Source organism: Phyllobates terribilis, unplaced genomic scaffold, assembly GCF_046119375.1.
Source record: "Phyllobates terribilis strain yellow unplaced genomic scaffold, ASM4611937v1 Scaffold_1__5_contigs__length_1240528914, whole genome shotgun sequence".
NCBI classification, from domain to species: domain Eukaryota; kingdom Metazoa; phylum Chordata; class Amphibia; order Anura; family Dendrobatidae; genus Phyllobates; species Phyllobates terribilis.
The window spans coordinates 956,745,488-956,766,124 of record NW_027362761.1 but is presented as its reverse complement, the minus strand read 5'-3'; the positions used below and the strand labels follow the sequence as shown (position 1 = coordinate 956,766,124).

The 20,637-nt window shown below is 46.0% G+C and overlaps 1 protein-coding gene across 4 annotated transcripts in view; it reads right to left on the bottom strand.

Annotated features, from left to right (window-relative positions):
• LOC141155784 (uncharacterized) overlaps positions 1-20,637 on the bottom strand; it is a 66,010-nt gene that overhangs the window by 31,646 nt on the left and 13,727 nt on the right. For all 4 annotated transcript variants that reach the window (XR_012247588.1, XM_073642495.1, XM_073642496.1 and 1 more), the window contains exon 4: positions 20,165-20,234. Coding sequence is in view for 3 of the 4 variants with exons in the window: in XM_073642495.1 (XP_073498596.1) it covers positions 20,165-20,234 (70 nt within the window). In the remaining variant the exon portion in view is untranslated. The remainder of the gene's footprint in view (positions 1-20,164; positions 20,235-20,637) is intronic.

Sequence of the window (20,637 nt, the reverse complement as noted above, 5' to 3'; positions counted from 1 at the left end):
GCAAGAAAAAAGCAGCTAAGTAAAGAAAAACGAGTGGCCATCATTACTTTAAGAAATGAAGGTCAGTCAGTGCGAAAAATTGGGCAAACTTTGAAAGTGACCCAAAGTGCAGTTGCAAAAACCATCAAGCGCTACAAAGAAACTGGCTCACATGAGGACCACCCCAGGAAAGGAAGACCAAGAGTCACCTCTGCTTCTGAGGATAAGTTTATCCGAGTCACCAGCCTCAGAAATCGCAGGTTAACATCAGCTCAGATTAGAGACCAGGTCAATGCCACACAGAGTTCTAGCAGCAGACACATCTCTTCAACAGCTGTTAAGAGGAGACTTTGTGCAGCAGGCCTTCATGGTAAAATAGCTGCTAGGAAACCACAGCTAAGGACAGGCAATGAGCAGAAGAGACTTGTTTGGGCTAAAGAACACAAGGAAAGGACATTAAACCAGTGGAAATCTGTGCTTTTGTCTGATGAGTCCAAATTTGAGATCTTTCGTTCCAACCACCGAGTCTTTGTGCGACACAGAAAAGGTGAACGGATGGACTCTACATGCCTGGTTCCCACTGTGAAGCATGGAGGAGGAGGTGTGATGGTGTGGGGGTGCTTTGCTGGTGACACTGTTGGGGATTTATTCAAAATTGAAGGCATACCGAACCAGCATGGCTACCACAGCATCTTGCAGCGGCATGCTATTCCATCCGGTTTGCATTTAGTTGGACCATCATTTATTTTTCAACAGGACAATGACCTCAAACACACCTCCAGGCTGTGTAAGGGCTATTTAACCAAGAAGGAGAGTGATGGGGTGCTACGCCAGATGACCTGGCCTCCACAGTCACCAGACCGGAACCCAATCGAGGTGGTTTGGGGTGAGCTGGACCACAGAGTGAAGGCAAAAGGGCCAACAAGTGCTAAGCATCTCTGGGAACTCCTTCAAGATTGTTGGAAGACTATTTCTGGTGACTACCTCTTGAAGCTCATCAAGAGAATGCCAAGAGTGTGCACAGCAGTCATCAAAGCAAAAGGTGGCTACTTTGAAGAACCTAGAATATAAGACATATTTTCAGTTGTTTCACACTTTTTTGTTAACTATATAATTCCACATGTGTTAATTCATAGTTTTGATGCCTTCAGTGTGAATGTACAATTTTCATAGTCATGAAAATACAGAAAAATCTTTAAATGAGAAGGTGTGTCTAAACTTTTGGTCTGTACTGTATTTATTAATGATCTAGTGGAAGGGTTGCATAGTAAAACAGCAATATTTGCAGATGATACTAAACTTTGTAAAGTAGTTAATACAGATGAGGATAGGGCACAGCTACAGGAGGATCTAGATAAGTTGGGGAGTTGGGCCAAAAAATGGCAAATGGGGTTCAATGCCGATAAATGTAAGGTCATGCACATGGGAAAGAAAAACAGCAGTCACCCATACATATTAAATGGGAAACCGTTGGGGAAATCTGACATGGAGAAGGACCTGGGCGTCTTGGTTAATAGCAAATTAAATTGGAGTGCCCAGTGTCAGGCAGCAGCTGCGAAGGCAAATAGAGTCATGGCATGCATCAGAAGAGGAATAGGGGCATATGATGAGAACATTGTTCTTCCTCTGTATAAAGCGCTGGTAAGGCCGCACTTAGAATATTGTGCACAGTTCTGGGCTCCGGTGCTCAGGAAAGACATATTGGAGCTAGAGAGGGTACAAAGGAGGGCGACTAAGGTAATAAAGGGAATGGAGGGACTAGAATACCCAGAGAGGTTGTCAAAATTAGGCCTATTTACGTTGGAAAAGAGAAGGCTTAGGGGAGACCTCATAAACATGTATAAATACATCAGGGGGCAGTACAGAGATCTCTCCCATGACCTGTTTATACCAAGGATGGTGACAAAGACGAGGGGGCACACTATGCGTCTGGAGGAAAGGAGGTTCCTGCACCAGCATAGAAGGGGATTCTTTACGGTCAGAGCCGTGAGACTCTGGAACTCTCTGGGAGAGGAAGTGGTGATGTCCAACTCACTTAATGAGTTCAAGAGAGGCCTGGACGCCTTTCTTGAGAACAATAAAATTACATGTTATGCTTAGTTAATTAGCCCAGGGATTTAATCTGACTGCCAGATTGGAGTCGGGAAGTGAATTTTTCCTCAATGATGTAAATTGGCCTATACTGCATGGTTTTTTTTTGCCTTCCCCTGGATCAACGCTGCGGAATAGCTGCAGTGCACAAGAAATAGGCTGAACTGGATGGACGCTTGTCTTTTTTCGGCCTTATAAACTATGTAACTATGTACTTTTAAACACCATCACTGGTTTTACCATATCGTGTGCTGGAAAATGGGAAAAAAATTCCAAGTGCAGTGAAACTGCAAAAAAAATGCAATTCCACAGTTGTTTTTTGGGTCCTTTTTTTACCACGTTCACAGATTGCTAAAACTGACCTGCCATCATTATTTTCCAGGTCGTTACGAGTTCATAGACACCAAACATGTATAGGTTCTTTTCTATTTAAGTGGTGAAAAAAAAATCCAAAGCTTGCTAAAAAACAAAAAAAAATGACGCTATTTTCCGAGACCCTTAGCTTCTCCATTTTTCGGGATCTGGGGCCAGATGAGGGCTTATTTTTTGCGTGCCGGGCTGACGTTTTTATTGATACCATTTTGGGGTAGATCCGATGTTTTGATCGCCCGTTATAGCATTTTATTGCAAAGTTGTAGCGACCAAAAAAACTTAATTCTGGCGTTTAAAATTTTTTTCTCGTTACGCCGTTTACTGATTGTATTAATTCTTCTTTTATATTGATAGATCGGGCGATTCTGAACGCGGCGATACCAAATATGTGTATGTGGTTTTTTTTTTATATATATATATATTTTATTTTGAATGGGGCGAAAGGGGGGTGACTTAAACTTTTATATTTTTTTTATTTATTTTATTTTTTTAAAAACTTTTTTTTTACACTTTCTGCTTGCTTCTATAGTCTCCAGAGGAGACTAGAAGCAGCAGTTGTCTGATTGCTTCTACTGCAAACAAGCGATGAGCAGATCGCTTGTATGCAGGAGAAATGCTCACTTGCTATGAGCGCTGACCACTAGGTGGTGCTCATAGCAATTGAGACATGACAACCACAGGCGTCTGCTGCCGACCGTGAGATGTCATGCCTACCCATTGGTGACCTGCGATCACGTGACTGGGTCACTGATGGGCGGGGCTTAGGACTCCCGGAAGCGCGAGTTATATGCCACTGTCAGAGATTTAACATGTTAACAGCCGCGGGTGGATTGCGATTCCAATAATCAGCTGACATGTGCTCGCTTCAGTGCGGGCTCACCGCCGGAGCCCCCGCTGAACCGGCCTTCCCGACCTGGTGCGTACTATTACTGACCAGGTCGGAAAGGGGTTAAGGAACATCCTTTCCAGGGTAAAGACTTGTGTATAAGGTAAAATAAATAACCAAAACCAAAAATACTCCTCCACACCTTGGGCTATGTTCACAAGTAGCATTTTTTATGCGTTTTTGCACGTTTGTATTGCTTTCAACCGTGACAAATGCATTCACCGGGAAATGTCATTTTAACATTTTACAACCTTATCTGGCCATGTGCTGTGTGACACATGCATACAGTGCTAAAAAGACATGGGAACAGCATGGGGAAGACCCCTGGAAGCATCTCTGACACCCAGGTCACTGCCTAAAAGTGTGCCCATCAGAAGTGATCCTTGCCGCATCAGAAGATGCAGACTTGCAACTATCCCCGTGCAAGTCCTTGTCCCAGGGCAGTGTTCAATTGTACCTCCCCCATAACTAGCAATACAAGCGCAAGTATGCAGCCTGCCACCCACCCACCCCCAGGCTGCAATACCATAATGCTAGCTTGCTTGCACTTGAAATTGGGCCTTTTAGGCATGTGGAGGTGGAATCTGGCCACCACGTCATGGCTGCGTCGGTAGCCTGGTATTCATACTCAGTCCCCAGCCGCCCGGCGGCCGGGTGTCCACGCTTGGTCCCCAGCTGCCAGGGGGCGGCCGGGTGTGCATACTCAGTCCTCAGCCGCCCCGCGGCCGGGTGCCCACACACAGTCCCCAGCCGCGTGGGGGTGGCCGGGTGTCCATAAACGGTCCCCAGCCGCCCCTATTTGTCCCGGTGCGCCTTATACACAAGCGCGCATACCAAAACATTATCTGTGCCCTCCCCAGTGCATTTAGTGGGAAGGACAGCCTAACCACAAACACGTGGACAAGTGAATGTGGCCAGGAATGGTCGCCTTCACACTGGGTTAATATTGTGGAAGCCGGGACACAGTTGGACACTGGGATGCAACACGTCCTCCAGACATAGAGGATTGCGGGTCCTGGGTCAATCAGGCTTCAACACAAAGTTCAGAAGGTAGACAGCAGCAGTGGTCGGCCTCCTACACAACGAGTAAATTATTCATGATCATGAGGCCATCCACCTCCTTAGCTTTCTGTTCCTTGGAATGCAAGCGCATGTATGTAGTAGCAGCTAGGCCTGAGGTGGTCAGCGTTTTGGCGCATATTCTACCTCCTTCGAGGATTGCTGGATGTTTTCCTGCTACTATCGCAGTTCTATGACTCCCGTTAAAACAAAGCTTCAGGTGATAAATGATGGATGAGGTGGTGGCAAAGGAGAAAGAGCAGGAGGAACAGGGACCATTCACATCAATATCAGGCCAGTCAACCAGATATGTCTTGTAGGATATGTTTCTGTAACAAAAGGAGCGGTTCGGCTACACAGTTATAGGGCATACAGTGAGTGCAATACCTACCAAAAATTTCGAGGCACTCCAATGCCCCTTGGAAATGACATGGAGGTCAGAGGGCGTTAACTAAACCTTTTTTTCGATTTATAGCAACTGGGTCTCCCGTGCACTGTTGGCCTAAGCAGTGAATGGAAGGCTTTCCAAAAATTATGAGGAACTGCAATGCCCCTTACAAGAGCCATATGTGGCACCCCAGGGGTCTGGTCACAACAGTAATAGAGATATTACGTCGGAGAGCAAGTGGGAGGTTTCCTGGTCAGGATCCCTTAAACATGCAAAATCCTCCTGCCCCAGTCCTGGGAGGGGAGAATTCTGCCCTTATAAACTGGATCTGGGGCGGGGTTGAGTGAGTCAGAGAACAGTCAGAGTCAGAGTGAGAGCAAGGGAAAGTAACAGCAAGGAGCTCTGTAGGAGCTAGGAGCTAAAGACCAGGGGCTGGAAGCTGAGCAGAGCTTGCCCTGGCAGAAGACAATAGGAACCGGACACAGGAGTCCGAAGCTGTGAGGACTTATATATCCAGCAGCAGAAACCAGCCGGCAGGGGATTTCAGGTCCTCTGGCCATAGAAGCCCGGAGGCTCAGTCACAAGCAAGGGACCAGCACCGCCGTCGTGGAGCGGAGGCTAACAGAAGGCCCCAAGTCACCAGCCATACGGGTGAGCACTACACGGTACACTCAGGGACGTGGGCTACTTCTACCCGCTTACAGCAAGGTAGCCAAGAAGAGTGCAGACAGACGGGGAGGCCTACAACTCCACCTGGCCAGGGGAACTCCTGCTTGCTCACAGACTGACCAGGCCTCTTATGCTAGCCAGTACTCCCGGGAGGGTCTACCTTATAATCATCAGTAAAGACCCTGAACTGCACTGCAAAGACTCTGAGTCGTTCCTGCTGCGCTCGTGCACCATCACCCCCATCATCCACACTCACTGCCCTGAGGCTATACTCCTCCCGAGGGGAGTTATCCCATTCTATGCTGCGCACACAACACCAGCCTCAGCGGTCTGCCTCGCAGCGGTGGTACTCCCTGACCGCAATCCACGGGTGGCGCAGTTGGACAATTAACCTCAAAACCTAAGAAAGACTGCCACTGGTTTGACCAGCCTGAGCCACGGGACCGGGTCACCGCCACAGAGACTACAGACCCCAGAGACCCGGCACCGGGTATCCCACACACGTGTACACACGGCCCATGGGGCGCGTCACATGCAGTACAGCATATTACAAACATAAGTCCCATTATTGGGGAGTGGGTGTCCCATAGTATTTGCTTATGCCTTGCAAGCAAAAGCTGCCAAAAATTAGGACGGAGCAACCTGCAATGCCCCTTACAAGAGCCATGCAGTACAGCATATTACAAACATAAGTCCCATTATTGGGGAGTGGGTCTCCCATAGTATTTGCTTATGCTTTCCCAGCAAAAGCTGCCAAAAATAAGGACGGAGCAACTTGCAATGCCCCTTACAAGAGCCATGCAGTACAGCATATTACAAACATAAGTCCCATTATTGGGGAGTGGGTGTCCCATAGTATTTGCTTATGCCTTGCAAGCAAAAGCTGCCAAAAATTAGGACGGAGCAACTTGCAATGCCCCTTACAAGAGCCATGCAGTACAGCATATTACAAACATAAGTCCCATTATTGGGGAGTGGGTCTCCCATAGTATTTGCTTATGCCTTGCAAGCAAAAGCTGCCAAAAATTAGGACGGAGCAACTTGTAATGCCCCTTACAAGAGCCATGCAGTACAGCATATTACAAACATAAGTCCCATTATTGGGGAGTGGGTCTCCCATAGTATTTGCTTATACGTTCCCAGCAAAAGCTGCCAAAAATTAGGACGGAGCAACTTGCAATGCCCCTTAAAAGAGCCATGCAGTACAGCATATTACAAACATAAGTCCCATTATTGGGGAGTGGGTGTCCCATGGTATTTGCTTATGCTTTCCCAGCAAAAGCTGCCAAAAATTAGGACGGAGCAACTTGCAATGCCCCTTACAAGAGCCATGCAGTACACAATATTACAAACATAAGTCCCATTATTGGGGAGTGGGTCTCCCATAGTATTTGCTTATGCTTTCCCAGCAAAAGCTGCCAAAAATTAGGACGGAGCAACTTGCAATGCCCCTTACAAGAGCCATGCAGTACAGCATATTACAAACATAAGTCCCATTATTGGGGAGTGGGTGTCCCATAGTATTTGCTTTTGCCTTGCAAGCAAAAGCTGCCAAAAATTAGGACGGAGCAACTTGCAATGCCCCTTACAAGAGCCATGCAGTACAGCATATTACAAACATAAGTCCCATTATTGGGGAGTGGGTCTCCCACAGTATTTGCTTATGCCTTGCAAGCAAAAGCTGCCAAAAATTAGGACAGAGCAACTTGCAATGCCCCTTACAAGAGCCATGCAGTACAGCATATTACAAACATAAGTCCCATTATTGGGGAATGGGTCTCCCATAGTATTTGCTTATGCCTTGCAAGCAAAAGCTGCCAAAAATTAGGACGGAGCAACTTGTAATGCCCCTTACAAGAGCCATGCAGTACAGCATATTACAAACATAAGTCCCATTATTGGGGAGTGGGTCTCCCATAGTATTTGCTTATACGTTCCCAGCAAAAGCTGCCAAAAATTAGGACGGAGCAACTTGCAATGCCCCTTACAAGAGCCATGCAGTACAGCATATTACAAACATAAGTCCCATTATTGGGGAGTGGGTGTCCCATGGTATTTGCTCATGCTTTCCCAGCAAAAGCTGCCAAAAATTAGGATGGAGCAACTTGCAATGCCCCTTACAAGAGCCATGCAGTACAGCATATTACAAACATAAGTCCCATTATTGGGGAGTGGGTCTCCCATAGTATTTGCTTATGCTTTCCCAGCAAAAGCTGCCAAAAATTAGGACGGAGCAACTTGCAATGCCCCTTACAAGAGCCATGCAGTACAGCATATTACAAACATAAGTCCCATTATTGGGGAGTGGGTGTCCCATAGTATTTGCTTTTGCCTTGCAAGCAAAAGCTGCCAAAAATTAGGACGGAGCAACTTGCAATGCCCCTTACAAGAGCCATGCAGTACAGCATATTACAAACATAAGTCCCATTATTGGGGAGTGGGTCTCCCCTAGTATTTGCTTATGCCTTGCAAGCAAAAGCTGCCAAAAATTAGGACAGAGCAACTTGCATTGCCCCTTACAAGAGCCATGCAGTACAGCATATTACAAACATAAGTCCCATTATTGGGGAGTGGGTCTCCCATAGTATTTGCTTATGCTTTCCCAGCAAAAGCTGCCAAAAATTAGGACGGAGCAACTTGCAATGCCCCTTACAAGAGCCATGCAGTACAGCATATTACAAACATAAGTCCCATTATTGGGGAGTGGGTCTCCCATAGTATTTGCTTATGCTTTCCCAGCAAAAGCTGCCAAAAATTAGGACGGAGCAACTTTCAATGCCCCTTACAAGAGCCATGCAGTACAGCATATTACAAACATAAGTCCCATTATTGGGGAGTGGGTGTCCCATAGTATTTGCTTATGCCTTGCAAGCAAAAGCTGCCAAAAATTAGGACGGAGCAACTTGCAATGCCCCTTACAAGAGCCATGCAGTACAGCATATTACAAACATAAGTCCCATTATTGGGGAGTGGGTCTCCCATAGTATTTGCTTATGCTTTCCCAGCAAAAGCTGCCAAAAATTAGGACGGAGCAACTTGCAATGCCCCTTACAAGAGCCATGCAGTACAGCATATTACAAACATAAGTCCCATTATTGGGGAGTGGGTCTCCCATAGTATTTGCTTATGCTTTCCCAGCAAAAGCTGCCAAAAATAAGGACGGAGCAACTTGCAATGCCCCTTACAAGAGCCATGCAGTACAGCATATTACAAACATAAGTCCCATTATTGGGGAGTGGGTGTCCCATAGTATTTGCTTATGCCTTGCAAGCAAAAGCTGCCAAAAATTAGGACGGAGCAACTTGCAATGCCCCTTACAAGAGCCATGCAGTACAGCATATTACAAACATAAGTCCCATTATTGGGGAGTGGGTCTCCCATAGTATTTGCTTATGCCTTGCAAGCAAAAGCTGCCAAAAATTAGGACGGAGCAACTTGTAATGCCCCTTACAAGAGCCATGCAGTACAGCATATTACAAACATAAGTCCCATTATTGGGGAGTGGGTCTCCCATAGTATTTGCTTATACGTTCCCAGCAAAAGCTGCCAAAAATTAGGACGGAGCAACTTGCAATGCCCCTTAAAAGAGCCATGCAGTACAGCATATTACAAACATAAGTCCCATTATTGGGGAGTGGGTGTCCCATGGTATTTGCTTATGCTTTCCCAGCAAAAGCTGCCAAAAATTAGGACGGAGCAACTTGCAATGCCCCTTACAAGAGCCATGCAGTACACAATATTACAAACATAAGTCCCATTATTGGGGAGTGGGTCTCCCATAGTATTTGCTTATGCTTTCCCAGCAAAAGCTGCCAAAAATTAGGACGGAGCAACTTGCAATGCCCCTTACAAGAGCCATGCAGTACAGCATATTACAAACATAAGTCCCATTATTGGGGAGTGGGTGTCCCATAGTATTTGCTTTTGCCTTGCAAGCAAAAGCTGCCAAAAATTAGGACGGAGCAACTTGCAATGCCCCTTACAAGAGCCATGCAGTACAGCATATTACAAACATAAGTCCCATTATTGGGGAGTGGGTCTCCCACAGTATTTGCTTATGCCTTGCAAGCAAAAGCTGCCAAAAATTAGGACAGAGCAACTTGCAATGCCCCTTACAAGAGCCATGCAGTACAGCATATTACAAACATAAGTCCCATTATTGGGGAATGGGTCTCCCATAGTATTTGCTTATGCCTTGCAAGCAAAAGCTGCCAAAAATTAGGACGGAGCAACTTGTAATGCCCCTTACAAGAGCCATGCAGTACAGCATATTACAAACATAAGTCCCATTATTGGGGAGTGGGTCTCCCATAGTATTTGCTTATACGTTCCCAGCAAAAGCTGCCAAAAATTAGGACGGAGCAACTTGCAATGCCCCTTACAAGAGCCATGCAGTACAGCATATTACAAACATAAGTCCCATTATTGGGGAGTGGGTGTCCCATGGTATTTGCTCATGCTTTCCCAGCAAAAGCTGCCAAAAATTAGGATGGAGCAACTTGCAATGCCCCTTACAAGAGCCATGCAGTACAGCATATTACAAACATAAGTCCCATTATTGGGGAGTGGGTCTCCCATAGTATTTGCTTATGCTTTCCCAGCAAAAGCTGCCAAAAATTAGGACGGAGCAACTTGCAATGCCCCTTACAAGAGCCATGCAGTACAGCATATTACAAACATAAGTCCCATTATTGGGGAGTGGGTGTCCCATAGTATTTGCTTTTGCCTTGCAAGCAAAAGCTGCCAAAAATTAGGACGGAGCAACTTGCAATGCCCCTTACAAGAGCCATGCAGTACAGCATATTACAAACATAAGTCCCATTATTGGGGAGTGGGTCTCCCCTAGTATTTGCTTATGCCTTGCAAGCAAAAGCTGCCAAAAATTAGGACAGAGCAACTTGCATTGCCCCTTACAAGAGCCATGCAGTACAGCATATTACAAACATAAGTCCCATTATTGGGGAGTGGGTCTCCCATAGTATTTGCTTATGCTTTCCCAGCAAAAGCTGCCAAAAATTAGGACGGAGCAACTTGCAATGCCCCTTACAAGAGCCATGCAGTACAGCATATTACAAACATAAGTCCCATTATTGGGGAGTGGGTCTCCCATAGTATTTGCTTATGCTTTCCCAGCAAAAGCTGCCAAAAATTAGGACGGAGCAACTTTCAATGCCCCTTACAAGAGCCATGCAGTACAGCATATTACAAACATAAGTCCCATTATTGGGGAGTGGGTGTCCCATAGTATTTGCTTATGCCTTGCAAGCAAAAGCTGCCAAAAATTAGGACGGAGCAACTTGCAATGCCCCTTACAAGAGCCATGCAGTACAGCATATTACAAACATAAGTCCCATTATTGGGGAGTGGGTCTCCCATAGTATTTGCTTATGCTTTCCCAGCAAAAGCTGCCAAAAATTAGGACGGAGCAACTTGCAATGCCCCTTACAAGAGCCATGCAGTACAGCATATTACAAACATAAGTCCCATTATTGGGGAGTGGGTCTCCCATAGTATTTGCTTATGCTTTCCCAGCAAAAGCTGCCAAAATTAGGATGGAGCAACTTGCAATGCCCCTTACAAGAGCCATGCAGTACAGCATATTACAAACATAAGTCCCATTATTGGGGAGTGGGTCTCCCATAGTATTTGCTTATGCTTTCCCAGCAAAAGCTGCCAAAAATTAGGACGGAGCAACTTGCAATGCCCCTTACAAGAGCCATGCAGTACAGCATATTACAAACATAAGTCCCATTATTGGGGAGTGGGTCTCCCATAGTATTTGCTTATGCTTTCCCAGCAAAAGCTGCCAAAAATTAGGATGGAGCAACTTGCAATGCCCCTTACAAGAGCCATGCAGTACAGCATATTACAAACATAAGTCCCATTATTGGAGAATGGGTCTCCCATAGTATTTGCTTATGCTTTCCCAGCAAAAGCTGCCAAAAATTAGGACGGAGCAACTTGCAATGCCCCTTACAAGAGCCATGCAGTACAGCATATTACAAACATAAGTCCCATTATTGGGGAGTGGGTGTCCCATAGTATTTGCTTATGCCTTGCAAGCAAAAGCTGCCAAAAATTAGGACGGAGCAAGTTGCAATGCCCCTTACAAGAGCCATGCAGTACAGCATATTACAAACATAAGTCCCATTATTGGGGAGTGGGTCTCCCATAGTATTTGCTTATGCCTTGCAAGCAAAAGCTGCCAAAAATTAGGACAGAGCAACTTGCAATGCCCCTTACAAGAGCCATGCAGTACAGCATATTACAAACATAAGTCCCATTATTGGGGAGTGGGTCTCCCATAGTATTTGCTTATGCTTTCCCAGCAAAAGCTGCCAAAAATTAGGACGGAGCAACTTGCAATGCCCCTTACAAGAGCCATGCAGTACAGCATATTACAAACATAAGTCCCATTATTGGGGAGTGGGTCTCCCATAGTATTTGCTTATGCTTTCCCAGCAAAAGCTGCCAAAAATTAGGACGGAGCAACTTGCAATGCCCCTTACAAGAGCCATGCAGTACAGCATATTACAAACATAAGTCCCATTATTGGGGAGTGGGTCTCCCATAGTATTTGCTTATGCTTTCCCAGCAAAAGCTGCCAAAAATTAAGATGGAGCAACTTGCAATGCCCCTTACAAGAGCCATGCAGTACAGCATATTACAAACATAAGTCCCATTATTGGGGAGTGGGTCTCCCATAGTATTTGCTTATGCTTTCCCAGCAAAAGCTGCCAAAAATTAGGACGGAGCAACTTGCAATGCCCCTTACAAGAGCCATGCAGTACAGCATATTACAAACATAAGTCCCATTATTGGGGAGTGGGTGTCCCATAGTATTTGCTTATGCCTTGCAAGCAAAAGCTGCCAAAAATTAGGACGGAGCAACTTGCAATGCCCCTTACAAGAGCCATGCAGTACAGCATATTACAAACATAAGTCCCATTATTGGGGAGTGGGTCTCCCATAGTATTTGCTTATGCCTTGCAAGCAAAAGCTGCCAAAAATTAGGACAGAGCAACTTGCAATGCCCCTTACAAGAGCCATGCAGTACAGCATATTACAAACATAAGTCCCATTATTGGGGAGTGGGTCTCCCATAGTATTTGCTTATGCTTTCCCAGCAAAAGCTGCCAAAAATTAGGACGGAGCAACTTGCAATGCCCCTTACAAGAGCCATGCAGTACAGCATATTACAAACATAAGTCCCATTATTGGGGAGTGGGTGTCCCATAGTATTTGCTTATGCCTTGCAAGCAAAAGCTGCCAAAAATTAGGACGGAGCAACTTGCAATGCCCCTTACAAGAGCCATGCAGTACAGCATATTACAAACATAAGTCCCATTATTGGGGAGTGGGTCTCCCATAGTATTTGCTTATGCCTTGCAAGCAAAAGCTGCCAAAAATTAGGATGGAGCAACTTGCAATGCCCCTTACAAGAGCCATGCAGTACAGCATATTACAAACATAAGTCCCATTATTGGGGAGTGGGTGTCCCATAGTATTTGCTTATGCCTTGCAAGCAAAAGCTGCCAAAAATTAGGACGGAGCAACTTGCAATGCCCCTTACAAGAGCCATGCAGTACAGCATATTACAAACATAAGTCCCATTATTGGGGAGTGGGTCTCCCATAGTATTTGCTTATGCTTTCCCAGCAAAAGCTGCCAAAAATTAGGATGGAGCAACTTGCAATGCTCCTTACAAGAGCCATGCAGTACAGCATATTACAAACATAAGTCCCATTATTGGGGAGTGGGTCTCCCATAGTATTTGCTTATGCTTTCCCAGCAAAAGCTGCCAAAAATTAGGACGGAGCAACTGGCAATGCCCCTTACAAGAGCCATGCAGTACAGCATATTACAAACATAAGTCCCATTATTGGGGAGTGGGTGTCCCATAGTATTTGCTTATGCCTTGCAAGCAAAAGCTGCCAAAAATTAGGACGGAGCAACTTGCAATGCCCCTTACAAGAGCCATGCAGTACAGCATATTACAAACATAAGTCCCATTATTGGGGAGTGGGTCTCCCATAGTATTTGCTTATGCCTTGCAAGCAAAAGCTGCCAAAAATTAGGATGGAGCAACTTGCAATGCCCCTTACAAGAGCCATGCAGTACAGCATATTACAAACATAAGTCCCATTATTGGGGAGTGGGTCTCCCATAGTATTTGCTTATGCTTTCCCAGCAAAAGCTGCCAAAAATTAGGACGGAGCAACTTGCAATGCCCCTTACAAGAGCCATGCAGTACAGCATATTACAAACATAAGTCCCATTATTGGGGAGTGGGTCTCCCATAGTATTTGCTTATGCTTTCCCAGCAAAAGCTGCCAAAAATTAGGACGGAGCAACTTGCAATGCCCCTTACAAGAGCCATGCAGTACAGCATATTACAAACATAAGTCCCATTATTGGGGAGTGGGTGTCCCATGGTATTTGCTTATGCTTTCCCAGCAAAAGCTGCCAAAAGTTAGGACGGAGCAACTTGCAATGCCCCTTACAAGAGCCATGCAGTACAGCATATTACAAACATAAGTCCCATTATTGGGGAGTGGGTCTCCCATAGTATTTGCTTATGCTTTCCCAGCAAAAGCTGCCAAAAATTAGGACGGAGGAACTTGCAATGCTGGCACCCTGGTGGTATAGTGGTGGTGGAGGCTGAGGATAAGGAGAAGAAGATTAAACAGCCGAAACGAGGAAGCGTATACCCATGTGTGGGTGTGAAGCGGTGCATGTGAATACACCTCCCGAAATAACACAGTGGATTTGACTTTATGTTACTCTGCTGTCATTTGGTGGTGATGAGAAGTCTGGCCCAATCCAGCCCTTGTTCATTTTGATAAGGGTCAGCTTGTCAGCATTGTCAGTTGACAGGCGAGTGCGCTTATCAGTTATAATTCCCCCAGCGGTACTAAAAACACGCTCCGATAACACGCTAGCGGCAGGGCAGGCCAGGACCTCCAAGGCGTACAGAGCGAGTTCATTCCAAGTGTTCAGCTTGGATACCCAATGATTAAAAGGCACAGAGGAATCACGGAGGACGCTGGTACGATCGGCAAGGTACTCCCTCACCATCTTTTGAAACTTTCCACTCCTTGTGAGAGTACCCCGCGCTTCAGGGCCTGTAAGCAGGGCGGGTGTCAGAAAACTGTCCCAGAATGTTGACAGTGTTCCCCTGCCTCTGCTGGATTGGAGTTGCATCTCTCTCGCCTGTACGCCTTGGTTGGGCAACGAACTGTGACCTCTGCCGCTAGCGTGTTCAGATGGGAATTTTTTAAGAGTTCTGCAGCAAGGGCCTTCTGGTATTGCCCCATTTTTGTAGACCTCTCCACCTCAGGAATAAGTGAGTGAAAGTTCTCCTTGTAGCGGGGGTCTACAAGTGTCACCAACCAGTAATGACTGTCACCCAACATTTTGACAACGCGAGGGTCACGGTTAAGGCAGCGTAACATAAAGTCAGCCATGCGTGCCAGACTGGTAACGGGCAAGATTTCCGTGTCCTCACCAAGATGACGACTGACCATGCTCTCCTCCTCCTCCTCCTCCCCTCTGTCCTCAGGCTACCCACGCTGAACCGACGGTATGACACTTGTACAGGTACTACCGTCTACAACGCATGATAGCAGCTCCTGTTCTTCCTCCTCCTCCTTCTCCTCCTCCTCTCCCTCATTGTCCCTCAATGCACGTTGGGATGAGATGAGGCTGGGCTGTGTGTAATCGCCCGCTACGGCTTCTTGATCCATCTCATCATACTCTGGCTGCAATGCCTCCTCTTTAATTCTCTGCAGAGAGCGTTGCAAAAGACAGACAAGTGGGATGCTGACACTAATGATGGCGTCATCGCCACTCACCATCTTGGTGGCCTCCTCAAAGTTTGTCAGGATGGTACATATGTCAGACATCCAGGTCCACTCCTGAGGTCTTATGTGTGGAGTCTGACCTGAATATCGACGGCCTTGTTGCAGCTGGAACTCCACAACTGCTCTCTTCTGCTCACAAATCCTTTGCAACATGTGGAGGGTAGAGTTCCAACGTGTGGGGACATCACACACCAGTCGGTGTGCCGGAAGCTGCAAACGCTGCTGCAACACAGCAAGGGCGGCGGAAGCTGTAGCCGACTTGCGAAAATGAGCTGACAGGTGGCGTACTTTCACGAGCAGATCTGGCAACTCGGGGTACGATTTAAGAAACCGCTGAACCACGAGGTTAAGCACATGAACCAGGCATGGTACGTGTGTGATCTCACCTCGCCTCAGAGCTGCCACCAGGTTACGGCCATTGTCACACACGACCATGCCGGGATGTAGGTTCAGCGGTCTCAGCCACAGATCTGCCTGCTCTTTCACAGCTGTCCACAACTCACAAGCAGTGTGAGGTTTATCACCTAAGCTTATGAGTTTCAGCACAGCCTGTTGCCGCTTGGCGGAGGCAGTACTGCAATGCTTCCAGCTTGTAACTGATGTGGTGATATCTGAGATGGAGGCTGAACATGAGGAGGAGGAGGAGGATGCGCAGGAGCTGTACACTGTGGGGGCAACTCTGACTGACATAGGGCCCGCAATCCTCGGTGTGGGGAGGATGTGTTCCGTCCCAAGGTCCGACTGGGTCCCGGCTTCCACTATGTTTACCCAGTGTGCCGTCAGAGAGATGTACCGTCCCTGGCCACAAGCACTTGTCCAAGTGTCCGTTGTCAGGTGGACTCTCCCAGTAACTGCGTTGTTGAGGGCACGGCAGATGCTTTGGGACACGTGCTTGTGTAGTGCGGGGATGGCACACCGGGCAAAATAGTGTCGGCTGGGGACCGAGTACCGAGGGACGGCCACCGCCATAAGATTGCGGAAGGATTCCGTCTCCACCAGCCTAAAAGGCAGCATTTCCAATGCAAGCAGTCGTGAAATGTGCGAATTTAGGACTGTGGCCTGTGGGGCGTTAGCTGCGAATTTCCGCTTTCGTTCAAAGGTCTGGGATATGGACAATAGAACGCTGCGGTGGGACGCGGACGTGGACATTGATGCTGTTTCTTGAGAAACTGCCATAACAAGTGAAAACTGAGAGGAGGGGGCATCTTTACATGCAGTATGGACAGGGGATTGCCTTGCACACACAAAAGGGGGTTCTATTGCACGCACAACAGTGGAAGAAGCAGTGGTGACACCCGCTGACACTGGTCGTGGACCCTGGGTTTCGCCCCACAAAGTCGGGTGCTTTGCTGCCATGTGTCTGATCATGCTGGTGGTGGTCAGGCTGGTAGTTTTGTCACCCCTGCTGATGCTGGCATGGCAGGTGGAACATATGGCCTTTTTGGGGTTATCAGCAGAGTCTTTAAAAAAATTCCAGACTCTGGAAGACCTACCGCTTGTACTGGCAACGTCCCTCGTGTTGGTGTTACGGGGAACGGTTGCCTGCCTTCTGTCTGCGGCCACCACACTGCTTCTTCCTGCCTGTTGGGGTACTCTGCCTCCCTCCCCCTGTGTGCTGCTGGCCTCACTCTGCATGTCCTCCTTCCACGTTGGGTCACTTACTAGATCATCCACCACCTCCTCCTCTTACACTTGCACACCACGATCCTCCTCCTCACTTCCTGGCAATTGTGTCTCGTCATCGTCCACCTCTTGTGACAGATTGCCAACGTCGACTTCCTGTGGCCGTGGCTGTTCAAATATTTGGGCATCGCAACATGGGATCTCCTCTTCCACCACTTCAAGCGTATCAGGCGAGGGGCCCAAATATGGAAATGGACCAGTGAACAGCTCTTCAGAGTGTCCAAGTGTGGGATCACTTGCTGTCTGCCGACACTCGGCATGGTGGGAGGAAGGAGCATCAGGGTGAGGAGGAGTATGCGGTCGAGACTCACGGCTACTAAGAGTTGACCGTGTGGAAGACAGACTGGAGGTGGTGGTGCCCAGGTAACTGGAAGTATTGTCTGCTATCCAATTAATAACCTGTTCACACTGATCAGTTCTCAATACTGGTGTTGTTCTGTGCTTCCCTAGTAATTCGGTCAACAAGTGGGAGCGAGAAGATGTGGCTGTTGGTTGTGGCACATTTTCACCTTGGCCACGGCCCCGTCCTCTGCACGAACCATCACCAGAACGTCCACTTCCACGTCCCTTGCCACGCGCCTTGCCCATTGTAAATGAAGTAAAATAGCTTACACTTGCACTATCAATGGAAAAAGGGTAATAAAGAGTAGATTAGAACCGTGGAAGAGGAAAACCAAAGTTATTGTTTACTGGGGTATACCACACTTTTTTAAATAGAGATATTTGCAGCTGAACAGTGAGCGACACACTCAAACTGCTTTTTTTTTTAGATACCAAAGGCCCAAAACTGGATAGTACAGCGATTTGACCCGTGGAACTGCGAATCCACACTGGGATGTCGGGCCTACACAAGACTATTTTCAACAGATATATTTTTGTGTCACAACAGTCAGGAGACACTACTGTTTTTCTTTACGGAAAAAAACTACCAAAACCTGAATAATAGAGATTTTTTACCGTGGGATGGCAAAACCACAGTTATTGTTTACTGGGGTATACCACACTTTTTTAAATAGAGATATTTGCGGCTGAACAGTGAGCGACACACTCAAACTGCTTTTTTTTTAGATACCAAAGGCCCAAAACTGGATAGTACAGCGATTTGACCCGTGGAACTGCGAAACCACACTGGGATGTCGGGCCTACACAAGACTATTTTCAACAGATATATTTTTGTGTCACAACAGTCAGGAGACACTACTGTTTTTCTTTACGGAAAAAACTACCAAAACCTGAATAATAGAGATTTTTTACCGTGGGATGGCAAAACCACAGTTATTGTTTACTGGGGTATACCACACTTTTTTAAATAGAGATATTTGCGGCTGAACAGTGAGCGACACACTCAAACTGTTTTTTTTAGATACAAATGGCCCAAAAGTGGATAATACAGAGGTTTGAACCGTGAAACTGCAAAGCCACACTTGTATTTCTCGGGCCTACACCAGACTATTTTCAACAAATATATTTGTGTCTGAACAATCAGGAGACACTATTTGTTTTTTACGGCAAAAAATGCCAAAAGCAGGATAATAGAGATGTTTTACCGTGGAACAGCAAAACCACAGTTATAATTTACTGGTGTATACCAGACTGTTTTGAATATATATATATTTGCGGCTGAACAGTGAGTGACACACTCAAACTGTTTTTTTTAGATACAAATGGCCCAAAAGTGGATAATACAGAGGTTTGAACCGTGGAACTGCAAAACCACACTTGTATTTCTCGGGCCTACACCAGACTATTTTCAACAGATATATTTGTGTCTGAACAATCAGGAGACACTATTTATTTTTTACGGCAAAAAATGCCAAAAGCAGGATAATAGAGATTTTTTACTGTGGAACAGCAAAACCACAGTTATAATTTACTGGTGTATACCAGGCTTTTTAAAATATATATATATTTGCGGCTGAACAGTGAGCGACAGACTCAAACTGTTTTTTTTAGATACAAATGGCCCAAAAGTGGATAATGCAGAGGTTTGTACCGTGGAACTGCAAAACCACACTTGTATTTCTCGGGCCTACACCAGACTATTTTCAACAGATATATTTGTGTCTGAAAAATCAGGGAGACACTATTATTTTTTTTTTTTACAGCAGAAAATGCAAAAAGCAGGATAATAGAGATTTTTTACCGTGGAACAGCAAAAGCACACTTCTGTCTCTCTGGCCTACACCAGACTATTTTCAACAGATATATTTGTGTCTGAAAAATCAGGGAGACACTATTATTATTTTTATACAGCAAAAAATGCCAAAAACAGGATAATAGAAATGTTTTACCGTGGAACAGCAAAACCACAGTAATAATTTACTGGTGTATACCAGACTTTTTTAAATATATATATTTGCGGCTGAACAGTGAGCGACACACTCAAACTGTTTTTTTTAGATACAAATGGCCCATAGAACTGCAAAACCACACTTCTATTTCTCTGGCCTACACCAGACTATTTTCAACAGATATATTTGTGTCTGAAAAATCAGAGGCACACTTTTTTTTTGGGGGGGGGGGGGGGACACCAAAAGGTTAATAAGATGGGTATTTGTACATTGTGAAGGAGGAAAAAAAAAAGAGGATTTAGATAAAAAAAAAGGATTTTTCCTGGCCCCTGGGACCTGGAGCTAAGTCCAGCAATTTCAGCAACAGGAGCAGCACACAGGACTTTAATGCAGCGTTTGCTGGTATAACCACTGCGTCTGCTATACAGCCTGCCTGCCTGCCTGATATACCTGGGATGGATATTAGTCCTGAGAAGGACTGTTTGTTTGTTCTGGCAGCCTTTACAGACCCTACACTAACTATTTTGCAGGATATATCTCTCCCTAAATCAGCATCGCTGTCCCTACACTGTCTGATCCGGAGCGACTGTGTCCAAGATGGCGGCGCCCGGTTTTAAATACTCGAGGTGACGCTGTGCGGCCAGCCAATCACTGTAATGCCCACAAACAACATGGCTGCGGCATTACAGTGACTGGCTGGCAATCCCTGCATGTTCATTGGCTCTGTAAAGAGCGCCAAACATGCAGGGCGGAGACCCGAGCTCCCGCCCGAGTAACCCGGAAATGCTCGGTGCTCGCCGAACATCCCGAGTAGCGTGATGCTCGGGCGAGTACCGAGCAGTGTCGAGCATGTTCGCTCAACACTACTAAATACACATCTTACCTTCAAGATTAGCAAGTTTGAGCCAAGACTGGGCTGCCATATTGGAGTTTACATCATTAAATATCTGTACCTATGAAAATACAAAATACCCTGTAATGCTTATTATGTCATAATCCAACAGGTTATAAGATACTGAATATATACAGTATATATACACACATACAACAAAAGAATGAGTTTCATTAGAACATTTTTTAACCTATAATATGAAAGTAAGGTTAATATGTAACTTTCATTACAAAATCTTCAGTTATTCTCAAACTAGTTGATACAAAAATGAATATACCCCACATCAAAAACGACAACATCTAGTATTTTGTATGTCCTCCATGATTTTTAAGGACAGCACCAAATCTTCTAGACGTGGAATGAACAAGTTGGCGACATATTGAAACATCTATCTTTTTTCATTCTACAAGAACGATATCTTTTAGACCCTGGATGCTGGATGGAGAGTGATGCTGCAACTATGG